The sequence below is a fragment of the Triturus cristatus genome, chromosome 10 (assembly GCF_964204655.1).
Source record: "Triturus cristatus chromosome 10, aTriCri1.1, whole genome shotgun sequence".
Classification (NCBI taxonomy): Eukaryota; Metazoa; Chordata; class Amphibia; order Caudata; family Salamandridae; genus Triturus; species Triturus cristatus.
Window position 1 is genome coordinate 959095485 of NC_140593.1, and position 20771 is coordinate 959116255.

The 20771-nt window shown below is 45.5% G+C and overlaps 1 protein-coding gene across 3 annotated transcripts in view; it reads right to left on the reverse strand.

Annotated features, from left to right (window-relative positions):
* The window catches only part of LOC146796323 (uncharacterized), a 354882-nt gene that overhangs the window by 123077 nt on the left and 211034 nt on the right, over positions 1 to 20771 (reverse strand). For all 3 annotated transcript variants that reach the window (XM_085628847.1, XM_085628846.1, XM_085628845.1), the window contains exon 6: positions 8700 to 8767. In XM_085628847.1, coding sequence (XP_085484973.1) covers positions 8700 to 8767 — 68 coding nt within the window. The remainder of the gene's footprint in view (positions 1 to 8699; positions 8768 to 20771) is intronic.

Here is a 20771-nt window from a genome sequence, read left to right on the forward strand (position 1 = left end):
CCGTTTCCCAGGTAATCAATGTCTCATAATTGTAAAAATTCCAGAGCTGGGAATAGCCCGGCCCTTGCCATACCCGATCAAGCCCTCTAGGCAATATAATACCTCCTACTACCCAATCCTGAATAGCGGTATATGCATGGAATGTAGGGATATCTTGTGACTTAAAAAATAACTGGGTTCTCTCAGCCAGTAGGAGTATCACCTTATATCTTGTTTTCTTAGGGAGTTTCGCTAGTCGTAAAAACACAGTGAGTTCTATATTACTATCCTTCAACATATGAATCAATAAAAAAACATCAAAAACTGAATTTTTCTCGCCCAATTGGGAGAGTAAATTGATTAAAGCAGCCTGATAATAAGTTGAAAAATGTAGGGAGTGCCAGTCCTCCTGATGTTACATCCATTCGTAATGTAGTTTTCTTAAGCCTAGGATGTTTATTATTCCACACAAACTTCCTAATTATTTGATCCAGCTCCTTAAAATAATGATTCGGAATTTTCAAGGGAAGATTAACAAAAAGGAACAGAAACAGTGGGAGCAATTACATTTTAACCAGATCCTCCCTCTAAGGACAATTGAAGCAAAGACCGTTTATCCAATAGTTTTTTTACTTTTATAAGCATATTAGTATAATTTAAAAAAAATAGTTGCCCAAATCACTTGTGACGTGTATCCCCAAATATCTAACTGGATGTGGTGGTTTTAGCTGGATAGAGGCTGGAATATCCGAAGGAGTCACATTGAATGTTAAAAGTTCGGTTTTCACTTAATTAACTTTGTAACAGCCCACCTTTTCATCCAAAGCATTCTGTACATTATCAGCCCCCGCTTTGAGATATAAAATAATATCATCTGCATAAAGCTTAATTTTTGCTATCCCCTCAATGGGCGGCAAGATCATTGAGTTTTTTCGGATCTTCGCAGCTAGGGGTTCAATGAACAAAGAAAAGAGGAGAGGGGATAACGGGCATCCCTGGCGAGTGCCACGTTTAATTATAACCTTACCGGCTTCTGACCCATTATTAATAATTTTGGCTCCTGCACAATTATAAACTTTTTTTTAACATCTGTAAAAAGTGTAGCGGGAACCCAAACTTTTGTAAAATAAAAAATAAAGCACTCCAGTCTACCAAATCAAAAGCCTTCTCGGCATCCATCATCATAATCACCACATTAGTCTTATTAATAGAAAAGTAATCGATGGCCTGCGTTAAAAAATATGTATTGGATGCCATCAAACGTCATTTTGATCGTTGTGAACCACTTGTTGTGCACAAGGAGCTATCCTTTTTGCCCAAATTTTCATGAGCAATTTATAATCTGTATTTAACAGACTAATAGGATGATAAGAACTGGGATCACATGGATCTTTATCTTTTTTAAGAAAGACAATTAGCACAGATTCCTTAAAACTATTGGGAATATGAATATCTTCTTTTATTTCATTGAGCAGCTTTACTAAAAAAGGAAGTAACTCATCTTGAAATGCCTTGTATACTTCTACAGGGATCCCGTCAGCTCCACTGGCCTTAGTATTAGGCATACTTTTTAATACCGATTGAGCTTCTGAAATCCCTATTTGGGCATTCAATGCCTCCGAAAGCTGCTGCTATAGCAAATGCAGCTCCAAAATTTCAAAGTAACTAATTAAATCTGCTTCATCTATTCTCTGGGTTTCTGCATAGATTTGATTAAAATGTGTAAGGAACACCTAAACGATAGCTAATTTATCATCTTCTAGCATGCCTGTTGAAGGATTTTTGATTTGACTAATTAATTGGGCAGCTTTTTGAGATTTCGTAGAACACGCGAGAAATCTACCAATCTGCTGACTTTCCTTATAGAGCTTTTGTTGGTAGGCCTTACTACATGTAATCTCCTCGATTAAACAGAAATCCTTCAATTTGTCCTTAGCCCTAGCTAACTCTTGGTGCTGTGCTTTTATAATTGGCTCTGGTGAGTCTGTTAAGGCTACCCCAATCTGGCCTTCTCTACGGCAGTCTGGAATACCAAAATCTTCTGTTTCCGTGAGTTATTTATTCTTGCCTTGTATGATACAGCCTGGCCTCTAAAGGTAGCTTTAAACGCCTCCCAGACCATAAACAGGGGGCCTGTGTTTAAATTAAGCCGGAAAAACTCTTTGATAAATTCTCTGGTTTCTGTTAACCAAGTCAAATCTTGTAATGAAGATGTATCAAATTGCCATCTGGACGTCTTTTTAAAGTGCTAATTAATCTTAATGTAAATGCAACTAAGGAATGATCTGAAAAAGAATTGGCCACTATTTCTGCTGGGCCGTTGGCAACCAATTTGTTGATTAAAAAATAATCCAATCGTGAAGCTGATCTAAACCTTGCTGAGTAGCAGGTAAATTGAAGGAGAGTGGAATGTCCTAGTCTCTAAGGGTCTGTTCATGAGAAATCTTTTGTAAGGCTGTTTATTAATTTTGCGTTTTTTGGCTTTAATTGGCGCTTTGCCTTGTTTGATGTATCAAGTGCCAGATTCTGAGTGAAATTAAAATCAACCCCCAAAATTAATATGCCTTCCATTCGTACTATTGATTGATATATAATAATTCACCAGGTTCAGAACTGCTTCCTGCAACTTAACTTTCACCCACAGCCATCTACCTTTACCATTTCGTTGCACCTCCTTAACCCGCCAGGTAAGGGTGTTCGCTAATAAAATCCCTACCCCTCGGACAGCCAAATTAGCAGAAGAAAAATATGCCTGTAAATACCTCTTGGGAAGTGCTATCTTCGGGATATTAGTTCTAAGATGTGTTTCTTGTAAAAAAACGAACTCCGGAGAGAGGGAGGTGACCCAATTTAAAAGAGCAGCGCTTTTTCGCGGGTTAAGTAATCCATTGACATACATGTCACTACTTTTATGTTCTGCATTTATTGATTTCATTTTGTTTGACCTGCCGTATTCTGTCTTTTTGATCCCATCTGACCTGCCCTACACAATTTAGAGTAATTAAAAAAAATAGTTTAAATCTTTCCTGTTCAACTTTTACTTTTGCTAAACCCACTCCCCCAGAAACCTCACCCAAAACACCACAACTTCTGACCCCTGGAACCCACCCCAGACATGTGGTCATCCCTCAGGCCCCTCAAACCACATCTCTCCCTCCCTTATAACAAAGGGGTGCCCTGTTTCTGCACCCTAGCTGATCTACCCCCCTACACACAGCAGCGAAGACCCAGTTAACATCATAAATCAAACATTTAGTAATTCCGAGAGCTTAATTTTGCAGTAGTAATCTCTTTCAATAGCTCCTGGGCTTCCTCTAAGCGTGAAAGCATACAAAATGTTCCTCTAACCAACACTCTTAGCTTAGATTGCTGTGCGATGGATGCTTGAGCCCCCGTGCTTTAAATAAATGCAAAAGCTTCACAAACTCTTTACGTCTGTATGCCGTCCCTGCAGACATAGCTGGAAAAATCCGGCAATTAGTGCCCTCCTCAATAGAAAACTGTCTCTGCTGAATCGCTTTAGTCAGAATGTTCTCTTTTATTCTATAGTCAGCAAAGTTGGTCAAAATTGTACAAGGGTACTTAGAATTAGGGATAGGGTGAGAAGGAATCCGATGTGCTCTGGTTAATGTCAGATCTCAAGTGAAGTCCGGGAGCGCTTTTTGCTTAATGAATGTTTCTTCCCATAGGAGGGTATTGGTCCCCTCACTCCCCTCGGGCACTCCAACAATCCGAAGATTAGAGTGGCGTGAATGGTTTTCCAATTCTTCGAGCTTGTTTTCAAGGATAATCTTGTCTGCCGTTGCAAAGTTGATTTTCTGGTTCGTGGAGCTCATCTGATCATCAATGTAAGCTATCCTTGACTCCGCTTCTTGGAGTCTTGCGGGAATACCTGCAATTGATTCTTACATTTTTTCCAACCGAAGATGAAGTGTGGCTGTCTCATGCTCCTGGGTCATTTTCATATCCCGGATCTTATCCAATATGAGATTAAGTAAAGTTTTTATTTCAATCTGTTGCGAGTTGGCTCCAGTAAATGGGAGTTCACAATTCTCTTGTGGGCTCTTATTTTCTAAATTGATTTTTGACCTAGTAATTCCGAGCCCTTCTCTATTGTTGCATGGGATTTTCCCTGGGACTGTGGCTGGCCCTCTAACTGTTGCTTTAAGATGTTTTCCACAGCAGACGAGGGATCAGGGAGCAAATGCTGATCCGATGAGACCGCTAAATTTGGCTGGCCCTGTGACAAGCTTCTCTCTTCTGAATGAGCAGGTACCGAAAACTCCAGACCTAAGGTTGGAGCTTGAGAAGGTGGAGATATGTATAACATCTCAAGAGAATGAATTGTTCCTCTGGTGTTACTGGGAGAGTAGTACTTAGGTGTGGCAAACCTTGAGCAGATATTGGCAGAGTATTCTTTTTCACAAACAGGAAATCTTTATAGTTCTTCAGCTCTGCCTTTTTCATCGTTGCCATAGATTCTCTGGTCCATCCCCTCTCACCATCATTAGATCCATTCATTACATGAGTGGGGTCCCCCCTTTTTGTTGTAACTCGGACTGTGGTTTAAATAAATCCTCAGCAAAGCTCTCGGAACTTGAGTTTAATCGTGAAAGATTTACTGCGCTTGGGGCCTTAGCTGAGGTTAGTGTCTCCTTTGTCTGCAATAAGCGTTCTTTTGCTTTAAGCCCCGTCGCTGCATCAACTTTGGCTACAGTGTTTGCTTTCAAATGTCTTCCCATTTTGCTTTAAGTTTCTTAAGCCCGGGACTCTCTGCCAGGACACCCAGGACTTGGCTCTTTACGACAGCAAGTTAGCAAAAGAAGAGAGAAAAAAAAAACAGCTGGCCTCAAATTATCCAATACTGAGAACTTGCTAACGTTATTGTTCTTTTTTTGGGGCTTTTTTTTTCTTTCCCCCACAGTAGACTCTCCACAATTTATTCCACACTAAGAGCTTGTGACAGTTCTTATAGTCTTACTGCATCAGACACCAGCTCCTCTTACTGTTCTTCAATTACTGCAATTAACTCCTGTCAGCTTCTCAAAGGAGCCTCTGTGCCTTTGGCGCCTTCTATTTTACTGTTTGCAGTTTTTGAGCAGCTTGAGCAGTTTATGCAGCTTGGGCGGGTTGCTAATTTGCCTTAAGCCTTCAGCGCTGAGCCTTATGCTAAAATATTCCAGAGCCGGGCAGCACTCACTATGCTCTTCTTGCCAATGTCGAATGAAAGGTTATCCCCTTGAGGTTACTGCTGCTGCTTTTCACCTTCTGCCTCCTATGTTCACTCCTTGGTGCTCAGCGGTGCTCAATAAACAGCAGTCTGGGCTCAGATCCCCGGTTCAATCTCTCTTGAGCTGACCGCAGAATTCTCCACAACACAAGCTATCCCTGATTATCCCTCGGTTGTGCCGAAAAAACTCAGTCTAATCTTACATTAATACTCGCTTTTCTTTTTTTTCCATCAGCGAGTTTTGGCGTCTGCTCTCGGCACTATCGGCGGCTCTCTGCAGTTCCTTAAACTCTGCGTTTCAGGCTGCCACCATTACGGCATTCAGCGTTCACTACCGTCTTCGCTGGTGGTGGGAGGAGCACTGACCACCTGTGCTACGGAGAGGCGGGAATCTCCATAGCCGTTCCAGTGTTCACTGGAACTTCATTTTCATCATCAGGCCATGACACAGAGCAAGAGAGAAAGGCAGAAAGGTAGAAAGGGAGAAACGAGTAAGAGAAATATAGGAAAATAGGGCGAAGAGATTGTTGAACCAGGCCTTTTTGCAGGGTTATCCCCAAACTTTTGCCTTCTTCCTCCTATTTTTCTACCCTGTTTTTGTTGGCTTTAGAACTCTGGGCCCCTGAACTGCAGTAAGAAACTGATGCATCACCTCCCCTGGGATTAAGGAACAGATGCATTGCTTTGCTTTTCTGGCATCTCACCTCCCCTGCTCCTGTTTTATCTTTGATTTTAAGCTTTCCTTGTACTTTGTGATAAAAGTGACACATCCATAGTTTCCTATCAACTGTACTATTTTGAACATTTTAAAAGTGATATCTTGATTGGTATATCTTGTATGTTTGTGGATTTGGTCTTGTTTCATTCAGGTAAACATTGGTTACTTTTCTAAACTGGTGTGGCGTCCTTATGTAGTGTTTTCATTGTGTTACTGTGTGTGTATATACAAACGCTTTACACATTGCCTCTGAGATAAGCTTGGCTGCTGGTGCCAAGCTACTAAGGGGGTGAGCAGTGATTATTTTAGCTGTGTAATCCCCTTACGCTGACTAGAATAAGGGTCCCTAATGGACAGGGTGCAAACTGCCAACTAAAGACCCTCATTTCTAACAGGGATCAAAAAAGAGTAAAAAGGAAGCTGCAAGAGAAAGATAAAGAAATAGGAAATGTAGGGTGGTAGAAAACAGCATCAGAAGCTGGCACATTTTTGATTCACCAACCCCAGCATTCAGGAGCACTGGCAGCAGACACGGGCACTTATTCTTATTTGACAAACTAAGTACTGAGTAGCAATTCACATTTGGCAATGTATCTCGTATTCCCTTGAACTGCAAACATGAGGGAAAGAGATACATGAGTTAACAATATTTCTGGTGATTAGATCACAAAGAACTACTAATGAGACAGTTTAGTGCTTACAGAATACATGTGTATTTCATTTACAGACCGGAACTAGTGGCCAATAAAATAGACTAATCAAAAACCTAGAAGAGAGATTCAGAGAAAAGAGGGGCACATGTAATGGAGTAAGATAAAGGACTGAAACAAGTGGACCATTTGCTTGGTAGGTGTGTCAGACACCTAGATATGGTAAAACAAAATAGTGAGAATGAGACAAAGCAGTGATTATTAGCAAAGCTGCTGAGAAGGTGGGAACAACAGCATAAATTGAGAGTGACAATACCCATGGAGATTTGTGAGGAGACACCTAATATAAAAAACAAGGAAAAGTAAACTCCAAATTTTATTACTGAATTGTGACACAGGTCTAATGAGAAGATGATGAAACTAAGTCCATAAGAACAAGGACAAGTATATAGAAACATAATATTTTAAAGTGTGGAAATGGAATGAGCCAGAGTGCAAATAAATAAATGAACCTATAAATTGTGAGCTTAGCACCTTCTTCATCATATTGCTACTTTATGTACTTCAACATGCAATTCACAAAAATCCACCTGTTCAATCTTTTCTGTAGGGACACCCCTGCCATGGTAGTAGAGAGCAATGCACATGGAGGTATACAATCATATAAATCCAATTGGCACACACTGTTTACAAGTTATATTTAGTAGTTTTCACAATACTATGTTTATCAATTAATGAGTTCTTAAGTATTTTGAACTTTACACGTACATTTGATGCTCCAAATCTTGGAGTCCACAAGTCATTTATTATGGTTGTTCATACAGCATGCTCTTCCCAGTAGCCAACACTGGAGGGTCCCACCCGAGGCCTAGGGGGTCAGGGTGTTTCAACCCTGTCCCCTTTTCTTTATTTTACCTTTTTTCTTGTGACTCGTTCAACTGAGTCACAAGATGGCTGCCAACACTTCCTGGTTTGAAGTGTTGGCAGCCAATCAGATACCAGCACGAGAGAGGGAGGGGTCGCGGATCCACCACATGCCTATATATACAACTGGATTTTTTTTAGATCTACACTATTTAATAAAAAGACTGCTTTCTGGACTAAGAGCTAACTTTCTGCCAAATTTGGTGTAATTCTGTTCAACAGTTCGGGCTGTCGCCGTGTTGAAAATTTCCAACGGAAATTAACATGGAGAAAAAGCATTTTTGGACCCCCCCCCCCCTTTTCCTCGGCCCCTCTTGTAAGATCACCCTCAACATTTTGAAGACAGCACCTTAAGTGAATGTTAATCTAGTTTTAGAAATTTTGCGCAGATTCGTCAAATGACGCCAAAGTTATTGGCAGATGAAAAAACGCTGTTTCTTTGGACACTACACCCTAACTATACCTACCTACTGGCGACTTTCGTACATGAAAGGGGCTCTCAGTCAGCCCTATTCATCTATTGGCCTATTTAGGCATCATTCTCGTTGTCTCCTGCCACCACAGTGTATTGCAATTTGGTCAGGCCACTTCAGCCACTGAGTCCACTCAGTGTGAGTGATGGCATTTTGCTGGTGCACAATGTGCACATGCACTTAAGAAGTAGCCCACTTTTAGTTTTCAGAACTCCTGGGAAAGTGTGTCTTTTTAATGTTATATTTTTATTCTTAAATACACACATAATTTTCCAGTATCCAAAAATTGTAATTGCACATTTGGATTCATGTCCACTTTGTGATGGAGTCACATGCGAGTAGCACTCTCCTGCGAATGCCCATCCAACCTGTACTAGCATCATTGTGGATGAATTGCCTATGGCCGTGAAGATAGAGTGCATTGTTATTTTATTTCATTTTATTTTAACTGTGCTAAAATGGTTTCGAAGCTCTATTCATTTTTTTCTGCATTCTCATGAGGCTTTTTTCTTTTTTCACTGCTCCTGATGTCAGACTACTTCTGGACAATGTCTCCTTTTCATGCATGGCGATGCACATTTGAAAGAAACATTTCTAAAATATACACAAACTGTACTTTAATGAATCTGCTTATTTTTGAAAAATAAAAATGATTAGCTGTGGGTAAAACTTACATATAAGACTGCCTGATATACATTGAGTCCTGATCAGCAGTACATTCATACCTGAGAACCTCTTTACTTTTGATTCTTTCATTTTCATTCTTGAGTTCTTGCAACGTTGTCTCTGGAGTCTGCAGAGATAAAATGAACAATTTCGAAAGTGGTGGCACCTGCCAGGTACTCCTTGCGGAAGGTCATTGGGACCTTCTCATTTTTAATTAGAATGTAGTGAGGTTAAAGCAGGTAACGGTGGTTCTTTCTTTCATTTCATTCTTAACTCATCACAAATGTTTTACATACTTTCTTCCTAACTACCATAGACCCTGTTTCACCAAAATACCAGAGGTAGCGGAAGTGGCATCACATACCCATTGCCATCAATGGCATCACAGGAAGTGACATCATATGACCTTTGCAACTGAATCCCAGGTAGTGAGGCTACATGACTTTGAGGGCACAATAATTGAAGTTACTGTTGCCTAGTGTAGAACTCAAACAGAAAATAAATTGATAAATCACAGAAAGATTTACTAAAGAGATTTAAATAGTGGTAATGTCAAATATTAACTATCTTTAGGGGTTGCTAAGAAGGTGTTAGGATTTGCAAGTTACAAGCCGAGAGTCACAACTTCTGACAATGGGCTGACCCTAAACGACATCCATGGTGACAACTGCAGACAAATATTTAATTTGCATGAAATTAGCTAATAATAGAAGGGAAGTAGAAGCAAGACCAACTTAGCTGGAGATTTGGATTCCACTATGGTTGTCGAGTATATGGACCAAAAGTATAAACACCATTGTGGAGGTCTGGAGAAGAAAACATATAAGTAGCCTTTGTATCTGAAGACGATCTCTGTGTTTTTTATGTTTCTAATCGAAGTATGCGTCTCTGTGAATTAGGTAATTCATGGGAGTCCGGTGTTCTGTTTGGACCCTATGCACCTAGCACAGTCAACTGCCGTGGAGCCTTTTGATTCCCTGTGCACTTAAGTCATGGGCAAAAACACAACGCCGGGTCTGGTGGCTCAGTGGACTAATGCATCCACTGCAGGGGCCTGTGTTCGACCTCATGGTCACAGGTTCTAATCCCAGCGGGTCAACTCAGCCTTTCATCCATTTGAGGTCGATAAAATGAGTACCATTGAGTTGGGTAACAATATACATCTGTTATCTCAGCGCCAAGATGCCCCGTTGCTGGGGTGAACGTGCTCTTTACAAATACACCTGTAGATTTGAAGCACTGTGTGGGTGTCAAACTGGCTAGTGCACATGTGTGACACGTCAATGTTTGCATACCAGGCAAGAGAGGAATGTGTAACAAACGTCAGCTAAGCAGTATTAAGAGAGAATTTACAGCCAGACGAGCACAGGCGAGTCTAGGGCAACCTGCAGAGAGGAGTAGCATTGAAGAGTGGGGGCAGCTGCGGCTCCTCTGTTAAGGAGAAGCAGCGTTGTCCCACTGCTCTTTCATCAGTGCACACAGGAAAAATAAAATGATAATAAACCAAGTTTATTATAAATTAATTTTTCTTCGCTGTCACAGAGCAAGGTGTTGGGGGTGGAGCCATCCTGAGGGACAGTCAGCAACAGGGAAGTGCTTGTGGGTTTGGCCGGCTGTGTCAGCACGGCCAAACCGACATGCACACTTAGCCTTTCTCCAACCAGGGCTGTGTTGTACTGCCAGGTGGAGAAGAGACACAGCCTGCCAGTTGCTGTCTGAGTACCAAACCAGCCTGCTCAGACCAATCCCGGCGGTGCTCTCATGCTGTTAAAAGCATTACCAGCATGGAAGCAGCATCTGGAATGGCCATGGGGTGTCTTGGAACCTGTGCATTGGCTGCTGGAAGTCAACAGGAGCAGACGCACAGAAAACCACAGAGGCGGCGGCGGCCAGCAGGTAAGTAATATTTTCTTTTCCCTATTTTCTCTTTTCTATATCAGCAGAAAGCAAAAAGCTCTTACAGCCTTTACGTATTCAAGACTGCAGATACATGGATTATATAACAGCATGAATGGACTCTGAAGGTGGTCCCTGGGGTTATCCCCCCCCCAAGGACAGCAATTTACTCTATCCTGTTTGTGATCCTAATGCCTCCACAGGAAGTCTGTTCTGTTCTATGCCTGATGGAGGATAAACGTTACCTGGCATTGGGGACTTCCACAATGATTTATATGGTTAATCTTTGCTGCCTCCTGACCATCCTGAACCCTCAGGACACACATATGTATATATATATAGTCTATTTATTTGAAATGTTTTCTATAGCGCGGACTAGACCCTAGAAGAGCGCTTCACAGAGGTTACAACACATAGAAGTTTAATACAATAGGTACAATATGAGAGTAGTGAGTAGGGAGGGCAAACTTGATGTCAAACATTCGTAGTGGGTCCAGGGGTACTCAGGAGTGTGATAGTCAATGTTCCTGAAGATCAAGTGTAAGTTCTGTTTGGAGAGCAAGTTAAGGGATGGGTTAGGTGGTAATTTGTTCATTAAAAGCAGTTTGACTTCATTTTTTAAGAAAGTGCTAGAGGGGTTCATTCTAATTTCCTGGGGAAGGGCATTCCAGATTCTAGGTGCTAGACCGGAGAAAGTATGGTTGTATGTTTTTTTTCCCCGGATTTTTTGTGGTCTGAGTAGCCAGGTGCTTGTGCTTCTCGATGCTCTGCCACCACCGTTCCATTTTATCCGCTAGGTACTTTGGAGTGCTGAAGTGCAAGGCTTTATGTGTCATACAGGTGATTTTTAGCTGTGATCTTGCCTCAAAAGGGAGCCAGTTCAGTGCCTTTAGATCAGGTGTAATGTGGTTTTTCCTTTTGGAGCTGGTGACCAGTCTCGTAGCCACGTTGAGCGAGGCTTTTAGGGGAGCCAGACTGGATCTCAGCAGACCACATAAGTTTGTATTCCTATAGTCTAGTCTGGGTATCACTAGGAATTGCACTGCTGATTTGAGGTGGTCGATGGGAAGGAAGGGTTTTAGTTTTCTGATAATGTTCATGTGAAAGTTTGCTCCTCTGGTAGCTGCACTGATGTGTTCCTGCATGTTGAGATTTTTGTTATTCCTAGAGATTTTGCGGAGTCTATGATGTGTGGTTTGCACTTGAAGGCTGTTAAATGTTTCATCCAGTCTTCAATGTTAACGTGTCCTCGCGTCTGGGTAATTAGGAGCAATTCGGTTTTGAGCGCGTCGAGCCTGAGGTGGTTTCTGGTAAGCCAGTTGTGTGTTTTTTGCAGGGTTGATGATACTTTTATCGTATAGTTGGGTGTCCTCCGCATAGATGTGGTAGTGAACATTGGAGAGTTTCAGAATTTATATATGCATACATATTCCAGCACATCTTTCCTCTCAATGGTTCCTGCATTTTGCATTAGGAGTGAATAAATACCAGTTCACTATCATTCCCTTTGGTATGTCTTTCTCTCACTTATGACCTGATTCACAAAGGTAAAGTTGCACTTTTGTGTACATTTACGATTGTTTGCTATTCACATGGGGATTTACGAGTAGTACCTTTACAAGTGCTGAGTCTCCAAACATAAAAGATAGGAGTTGTTATGTGCTAAGCCTCCACACTTGTAAAGATACTGGGGCAGATTTACAATAACTGGCGCATCCCTGCATATTAGCAGGGATGCGCCAGTTATTTTGCGTGATGTAAAAAAACCCTTGCACCACCATAGATGAGCCACATTTACAATGTGGCTCACAGTGGCGCAAGGATAGACAGATGCGTGATGCATCTGTCGGCGTAAAGGTGACGCAGTGCTGGAGTTGTGTTGCGAAGGGCGACACAACTCCAGCACTGCTCAGGGGTGACCTACATTTGCTATGCTGCATCACTCCTTACGCCTGCCACAAGCAGGCTTAAGGTTTTGACGCAGCGGGGTTGTAAAAGTGACTCAGTGAAATCTTGTAGATTTCACTGCGTCATTTTTATGGGGCTTCCTTGCGACGGAACGCCCACCCTGCATACATTCTACCTGATGCAGGTATAATGTAGCGCAGGGCTTTACAACGTGATGCATCTCCCTAGATGTGTCACGTGGTAAATATATTGCATAGTGGCGCATTGTTTACAACGCCGCTGCGTTACAGAAGTGACGCAACGGTGTCGTAAAGTTGTGCAAGGAGCTTGTAAATCTGCCTCACTACTAGTAAATCCCTTTGTGAATAGCAAACAATTGTAAACTCACACAAAAGCCTAAATTTACATTTGTCAATCAGGCCCTAAGTCTTCACAAACGTATTGACACTCAAGGTGGCTTTTCTTCAGGTTCACGGTCAACAGTTTCCTTACCTGGATGATTGGCTAATTTGTGGTTCTTCTTTTTAAAGGCTCAGCAAGACACATCCAATGTCTGCCAAACACTCCAATAATTTGTGAATGAAGGAGGAAAAGAACCCAGGTCTTTGGTTCTACAAGGAAATAGTTGAATCAGGAATATAAATTGTGTCCCTTGACATGAGTATGGCAACCTATCCCACCGTACATTAATGCATATTAATCAGAATGTGACTACCAAAGTTCATAGTGAAAATCCCACAAATTCATACAAACAAAAATTATTTGACCAGCCACCATTAGTGTGAAAGTAAATCTATTTCTCCATTCATAGGTTTGTATACTGGTTGTTTGTAGAAATAGTTCTCCGTAACACAAACATTGCTCTTTGTAGTGCCGGCCAACACTTGTTTTGCCCTAGAGGTGTACAATAAACTGCAAGGAAAATTTAAATCATCAACAGTTTTACTCTTCATTCTACAATCAAGAAAAAAACGCAAGAAAAGGAACCCATGGAATTCATGGCAAGGTTTCACGAGGGACACCATCCCAAAAGCACTGGCATCTTCTATAGCCTTAGAGCTTGATGTAGCGGACTTTACCTGCCATTAAAGGCCCTCTCCAGCTTTAAAGGCCCGAGCCGAAGATGAGGGCCTTTAACAAGGGAATGAGCCTTTAATGGCCGGCAGAGCCAGCTATATAGGGCTCTAAGGCTATTCGAACATTCCTCCTCTAGAGGGCAGAATGTTCTAATTTGCAAAAGAAAGGCCTACCAGAGCCCGAGGAGGTTGAAATCCCCTCGGGCTTCGTGAGGCCTTAGCTGTGAACAAACATTGGAATGTTGATGTTCCAGGCTTCTACCTGCCATTATAAACCCGGAGCACTCCATTGTCTTCAAGAAGAGGTCAACATTCCAATGTTCTAATACAGAGTAACGTATCCATCTGGTACATCATGCAACCAACTCCCCAGCTAGGATTCATACAAGCTAATAAAGTTATGGCCCTTCGCTTTTAGTCTGAATTCATCAATCACAAACAAAAAATGTTTTTCAATAAAGCAAAAAGCTTCTATACCCCCTATAACTGTTCAGAATTGGGGAAATTAAAACAATGCAATTTCAATATCAAAATGGACCACCATCCAAAATAAACCAGTCGATAATCAGCAACAGCAACATAGCGCATGCAGAGGTCCATGGAAGATGGTCTGCACCTACCGATGTCAGTGGCCGGCCCAATGTAAGCCATCAAATATTGATAACACACACCTTGGAAATGAATATCTCCTACCCGGGCAGTTGGTATTCACTCGTAAACATTCATACTTGATCATTCAATCAATCAAACAATCAATCAATCAATCAGGGAATTGTAAGCGCGCTACTCACCCGTGAGGGTCTCAAGGCGCTGCGGGGGAGGGGTTGTGCAGATCCGTTCTGCCAAGAGCCAGGTCTTGTGGGTCTTCCTGAAGGTGTTCAGGTTGGGGGCAAGTCGGATATTTGCTGGTAGCTCGTTACAGGTTCTGGCTGCAGTGTGGGAGAACGATCTTCCGCCTGCTCTGGCTCTGTGGATGCGAGGGGTTTCAGCCAGTGCGAGGTTAGCAGACCGGATGTTTCTTTTGGGTACGTGGAAGTTTATTCTGTCATTGAGGTATTTGGGTCCGTTGTTGTGTAGGCATTTGTAGGCGTGGGTGAGGATCTTGAAGGTGATTCTTTTCTCCACGGGGAGCCAGTGGAGCCTCCGCAGGTGTTGGCTGATGTGTTCGTTAGGGTGGATGTCGAGGACGAGTCTGGCTGCGGTGTTCTGTATGGTCTGAAGTTTGCGGAGAAGGGACTTGTTGATGCCGGCGTAGAATGTGTTTTCATAGTTCAGTCTGCTGGTGATGAGCAAATGGGTGACTGTCTTCCTTGATTCTGGGGGGATCCATTTGAAGGTCTTTTGACGGATGCGGAGGGTGTTGAAGCAGCTGGAGGTGACGGCTTTGACTTGTCTGTTATGGTGAGCGATGAGTCGAGTATGATGCTGAGGTTTTTGACATGGTCTGAGGGGGTAGGTGGGCTCCCGAGGGCGGTTGGCCACCAGGTGTCGTCCCATGCTGAGGGGGTGGTTCCGAGGATGAGGACCTCTGTCTTCTCAGCGTTTAGTTTTAGGCAGCTGTTGGTCATCCAGACTGTGACGTCTTGCATTACTTTTTGGAAGTTTAGTTTTGCAGTGGAGGGGTCTCTGGTGAGGGAGAGGATGAGCTGGGTGTCGTCAGCGTAGGATACGATGTTGAGGCCATGTTGTCAGACGATGGCTGCGAGGGGGGCCATGTAGATGTTGAAGAGGGTCGGGCTCAGTGATGACCCCTAGGGGACTCCGCAGGTGATCTCCGTGGGGCGGAGAGGAAGGGTGGTAGTCTGATCCTTTGGCTTCTTCCAGTGAGGAACAATCGGATCCAGTCCAGGGCAGTCCCTTGTATGCCAGCTTCGTGTAGTCTGGCGACTAGAGTGCAGTGAGAGACGGTGTCGAAAGCTGCGGAGAGATCGAGTAGGATGAGGGCTGCTTAGTGGCCTTGGTCCAGGAGGTTGCAGATGTCGTCTGTGGTGGCGAGAAGGGCGGTTTCGGTGCTGTGGTTCTTCCGGAAACCGGATTGGGATGGGTCGAGGATGACGTTTTCTTCGATGAACCGTGCCAGTTCCCTGTTGATAGCTTTCTCTGCTACTTTGGCTGCGAAGGGGAGGAGCGAGATGGGCCGGTTGTTCTTGAGGTCGGTGGGGTCAGCTGTGGGCTTCTTGAGCACGGGCCTGACTTCTGCGCGCTTCTAGCTGTCTGGGAAGGGGACTGTTGTGAAGGTGGTGTTGATGGTCCATTGTATTCCAGGTGCAATGATGTCAGAGGCTCTGTGGTAGATGTGCGGGGGCAGGAGTCGGTGGGGATTCACAAGTGGATGCTTTCATGGTCGTGGTGGTGTCCTAGGTTGTGATTGGAGTCCAGTCGGTGATGGTGGGCTGGGCGGTGTCTCTGGGGGGCGGGGGGCTGGCAGTGGCGTCTTGCGTGCGGTCGATGGAGTTGTCGTAGAGTTTTCTGATCTTGAGGTGGAAGTAGCTCCCAAGCTTGTCGCAGAGGTCTTGGGATGGGGTGGTGTCTGTGGCTTCGCTGCGTGGGTTGGTGAATTCCTTGATCACAGTGAAGAGTTCCTTGGAGTTGGTGGCGTTGGTGAGGATTTTGCTGTGCATGAAGTTCCTTTTGGTTGTTCTGATTTGGTTGTGGTAGTTTGTCATGGCGTTCTTGTAGGTGGAGTAGTTGTCGGTTGTCTTGGTGGTCCTCCAGGTCTTCTCCAGGCGTCTGTAGGTGCGTCTTGCTTCTTGGAGATCTGTGGTGAACCAGGTGGATTTCCTGGGGCGTTGTTCGCCGGGGTTCCGTAGCGGGGCGAGTTCGTCTGCACAGTTGGAGATCCAGGTGTGGAGTTCTTTGGCTACGGCATTAGCGTTGGGTGTCCAGGCGGGGATTTCTTGGGCGAGGGTGGAGCTCAGTTGCTCGTTGGTGACCTTGCTCCAGTTCTTTCGAGGTAGGCGGGGGGAGGTTTAGGTGCCTTGGGTTTGTCGACAGTGAAGTGAACGCAGTGGTGGTCGGTCCATGAGGTTTGCGTTGTGTGACTGACGCAGACGCTGTTGCCAGTGGCGAAGATTGAATTGAGGGTGTGTGCTGCTTTGTGTGTGGGCGTGGTGACGACTTTGTTGGGTCCGATGTTGGCGAGGTTGTCATGGAGGGTGGTGGAGTTGAGGTCGCTGGGGTTGTCTAGGTGGAAGCTGAGGTCTCCGCAGAGTATGAAGGTCATTGATGCGATGGCGTGGGGTGTGATGAAGTTGAAGATGGTGGTGGCAAAGGGTGTCGGGGGCCGGGGGGTCTGTAGATGAGGGTTGCTTGGAGTGTGGTGTTGGGGCTGGTCTGGATCTGGAAGTGCAGGTGTTCGGCGACGGGGAAGGTTTCGCTGGAGGTGGTGAGTCAGAGGGTGTTCTTGTGGTTGGGACGGTCCTTCCTCTAGATCTTGTATCCGTCCGGGATGGCGGTGTTGATGTCGGGGGCAGAGGCGGCATTGGTCCAGGTCTCCGTGAAGAAGGCTATGTCGGGCGAGAGGGAGTCGAGTAGGTTCCAGATTTCCGTGGCGTGTTTGTGTACGGAGCGCGTGTTGAGGAGGATGCACCTTAGCGTGTTGTTGTTGGCGGCGGTGTCTGCGGTTCCGGGAGTCGGGTGGAGGAAAACATCTGGCGGCAGTGGTGGCAGGAGAACTGGCGGTGGGTCGAGGCTGGAGATGCCAGTTGGCAGTCCATGAGTCTTCCGGGGTTGAGTGCGAGGAGGGTGGCATTGTTGGAGCAGTGGGAGGTCGTGGATCCAGGGTTCCTGGCGCTAGCCGCTTCCGGGACGCTGACGGGCGCAGATGGGCTTGCCTTAGGCTTTGCCTTAATAACTCCAAAAGTATGTAAAGCAGAATTCAAGGGGGCAATACCCCTTAATCACCCTCTTTCTCTTCCTCAGAATTCACAACGCTTCTTGCATTGCAGTTAGTAATAGCAACTTTAAATCACAATGCTCCTATGTGTGTTACCAATCAGGACTTTGCATTTACAAAGCCACTTTTACTGGATCTGTGAATACAAAGACTGTTGAGCGTCATGCCCTATAGGTCTTCAGGTCAATGATAGCAAATGAATAAAGCAGCCTTCTAGGAGAGGTGGTAGAGATTAAAACAGCAGGTTGACTTTCGAGCCAGGCAACAGATACACTTGAAAAAGGTATTGCTGAAGTAATGGTAAAGCTGTAGGCTGTGGCTTGGGGTCAGGGGAAGACAGAGAGCCAGAAAAATAAAAAATATATATATTTGAGGTAGCATTAACTAACTTTGCACAATTGTCCTCCCATTCTTAATTCATATGCCTCATCTTCTCCTGCCAACCTCACTCATAATTCAAAGGCTCGCCAAACACTAGTCTGAGATATGGCACCATGGTGCACATGCATCAAGCAAACCAAAAGCGATTCCTTATTAGCGAGAAATAAGGAATCGTTATTAAGGAATCGCTTTTGGGCATGCATCAACAGATTCGGTAATTATTAGCGATTCCTTAAAAATCGCTATTTTTACCGAATATACAATAGCGGGGCATGCAAACTCCGAATAGCTAATAGCGAGTTCGGTAATTCCGAATTAGCAAATAGCGAATTCGGTATTAGCGAAATCGCAAATGACCGCGTCGCACCGGGAGCGTGCAGATGACATCACCAACCAGGAAATACAGCAGCCCCACCCTCATTGCATCGACAGAGGAGCAAACAGGAGCACTGACTGCAGACTGCCTGTGCAGACTGAAGCCACACAGACTGTTCCATCTGCTAAAATACACCATCCATGGAGAAGGAAGCCCCATCCAGCGCTGAGGCTGCGCGCAAGCGCAAGCGCAAGTTCTCCGACAGGGAGCTGGAGCACCTAATTGAGGGAGTCTCGAGCAAGCACGATCGCCTCTTCGGCAAGCTGTCCCTCAAGGTGCCTGAGGCGGAGAAGCGCCGCATATGGCTGCGCATCCGCGAGAGGGTGAATGCAGTAGGTGTGACGCCCCGCAGCATCGACGACCTAAAAAAAAGGTGGTACGACCTGCGGAAGCGTGCGAAGGAGAGGATAGCAGAGAGGCTCCGGGACGCAAGCAGAACGGGAGGCGGCCCTTCCACGGTCCAGGCTAACACTGCCCTGGAGGAGCTGGTGGAAGGAACAATTGAGCGGGAAGCTGTCGTGGGAGTGACCCAGATGGACACGTCCGGCGCAGCCACAAGTGCCCAAGGTAAGATGCATGCCTGTTGCCATACCCAGCATAGCGTGAATCCCATTCCAGGCCCCCATCAGGATCTGAGTGTGCATGCAGCTTTGCAACACACAGCTTTACTCCTAACACTAGTGCATCATGGGAGTTGTAGTCTACTCAGGCAAGTGTGCATGTACAGGGGTAAATGCAATAACCATTCACCAGATCAGTAGAAGCTGGGTATAGACAGTATATTTAGTGGATCACAGAGGGACATGTATGTGTACAACACTACGTAGGTCGAACTATCCCACTAACCATGCACTGTTTCACACACAGATGCATCACCTGGGGATTCAGATGACAGCGGCCAGCTGATAATCTCCGAAACACCGGTTGAATCAGACCTTGAGACAGCGCAGGATGCCCTCACATCAACTACACCTGCCACCCCACCAGCACCACCAGCACCAGCAACACCAGCACCAGCAGCACCAGCACCAGCAACACCAGCAACACCAGCACCACCAGCACCAGCACCAGCCACACCAGCTGCTGCCACGACAGCCACCAAAGCGCCGCGGCGCAGGTCCCAGGTTGCGCCCTTGCCGGTGATGGAAACACCCACTACACAAACGGGACACGGTCAGCGCGCCATCACACCACCTGATGCACAACCTGTCCGCGCCAGGCTAACACAGCGGCGCAGGTCTCGCCAACGTTCGGTCTCCTCAGGCAACCTGGATCTCCAACACACTCCTGGCATTGAGGAGAGGATGCTGTCTGTACAGCGCGTGCAGAGCCGCCACATGGCAACCATCAGCACCAACATCGTGCACCTTGTTCGTGAAATGCGAGCCATGACTGCCGCAGTAACGGCCATGGGCACGGCGGTCAGGGACACGAGCACTGTGGTGGCAGAGGGCAATGCTCACCTCAGGGAAGATATACAAGAGCTCACCAGTGCCATGAGGGAGGGCCATGAGTGCCAGAAGAGGAGGCACCAACAGCAATTGTTGCGTTCCGCTGCCGCTACTAAGGCTATCACGCGCCACAGCAACAGTACCGCAGTGTTGGCACACCGCACTGTGTCCTTGCAGGTCGACCTTGGGCACTTCTGCGGGGATGTGGCAAAGGCACTGGGGCAGTTGACCACTGCTGTGGAACACTTCCAGAGCAGCACATGCAGTGCTGCAGCTTTGGGGGGGATGACGCTAGTGAGGCTGCCTCCAGTGTCAGCAGCGTGTCACTGGCAGAGGCCAGCACCAGGCGCCGCAGTTCGCGGGCATCCACGGGGACAGGCCGTGGTGAGGCATTGGAGACACCTGAGCGGAGGCTTGGGGTACGTGGCAAGCGCCACAAGACAGTTGAACATGCATACAGGACCATGGTGGGGCAACCATGGACATCCACTTACTGAGTATGCACAGGCGTGACTTTAAGGTACATTTTATTTTACTTTATGCAATTGGAGCATGATTTACATAGCTGATTTTGTTGCACAAACCTCAGTGCTACTGTGCATTAAACAGTTGCACCCCAAACAAACTTGTAATGTTTCATTCTCACATGTTTCAAAAATTATTTTGCATGATGTATGTCCGCCTCCTATGGCCCTCTGCTGTGTTAGGGACGTGTGCCTGTCGTTGTTGGGCGGGTGGTTGGTCATCCCGGTGGTCGTCATTCCTGTCCACCTCTATGGGTATCCCCCTTATGGTCGCAATGTTGTGCAGCATTGCACATACAGCAATTATCCGGCAGCATGTTTCAGGTTTGTATAGCAAGGCGCCGCCAGTCTTATGTAGGATTCTGAAGCGACTCTTCAGAATCCCAAATGTCCTCTCTATGACATTCCTAGTGCTGATGTGTGCAGCGTTGTAGCGATGTTCCTGTGGGGTTGCCGGATTGATGTATGGGGTGAGTATGTATTCGCGCAGGGCGTAAGCACTGTCACCTAGAAGATAGAAGCATAGACTTAGCATTGGTGATGTACATACATGTGTGGTGTTGGTGTGGGGAAGCGTAATTTTTACGTACCTAGCAGGAGTCCCGCTCCAAATTCTCCGTTGAT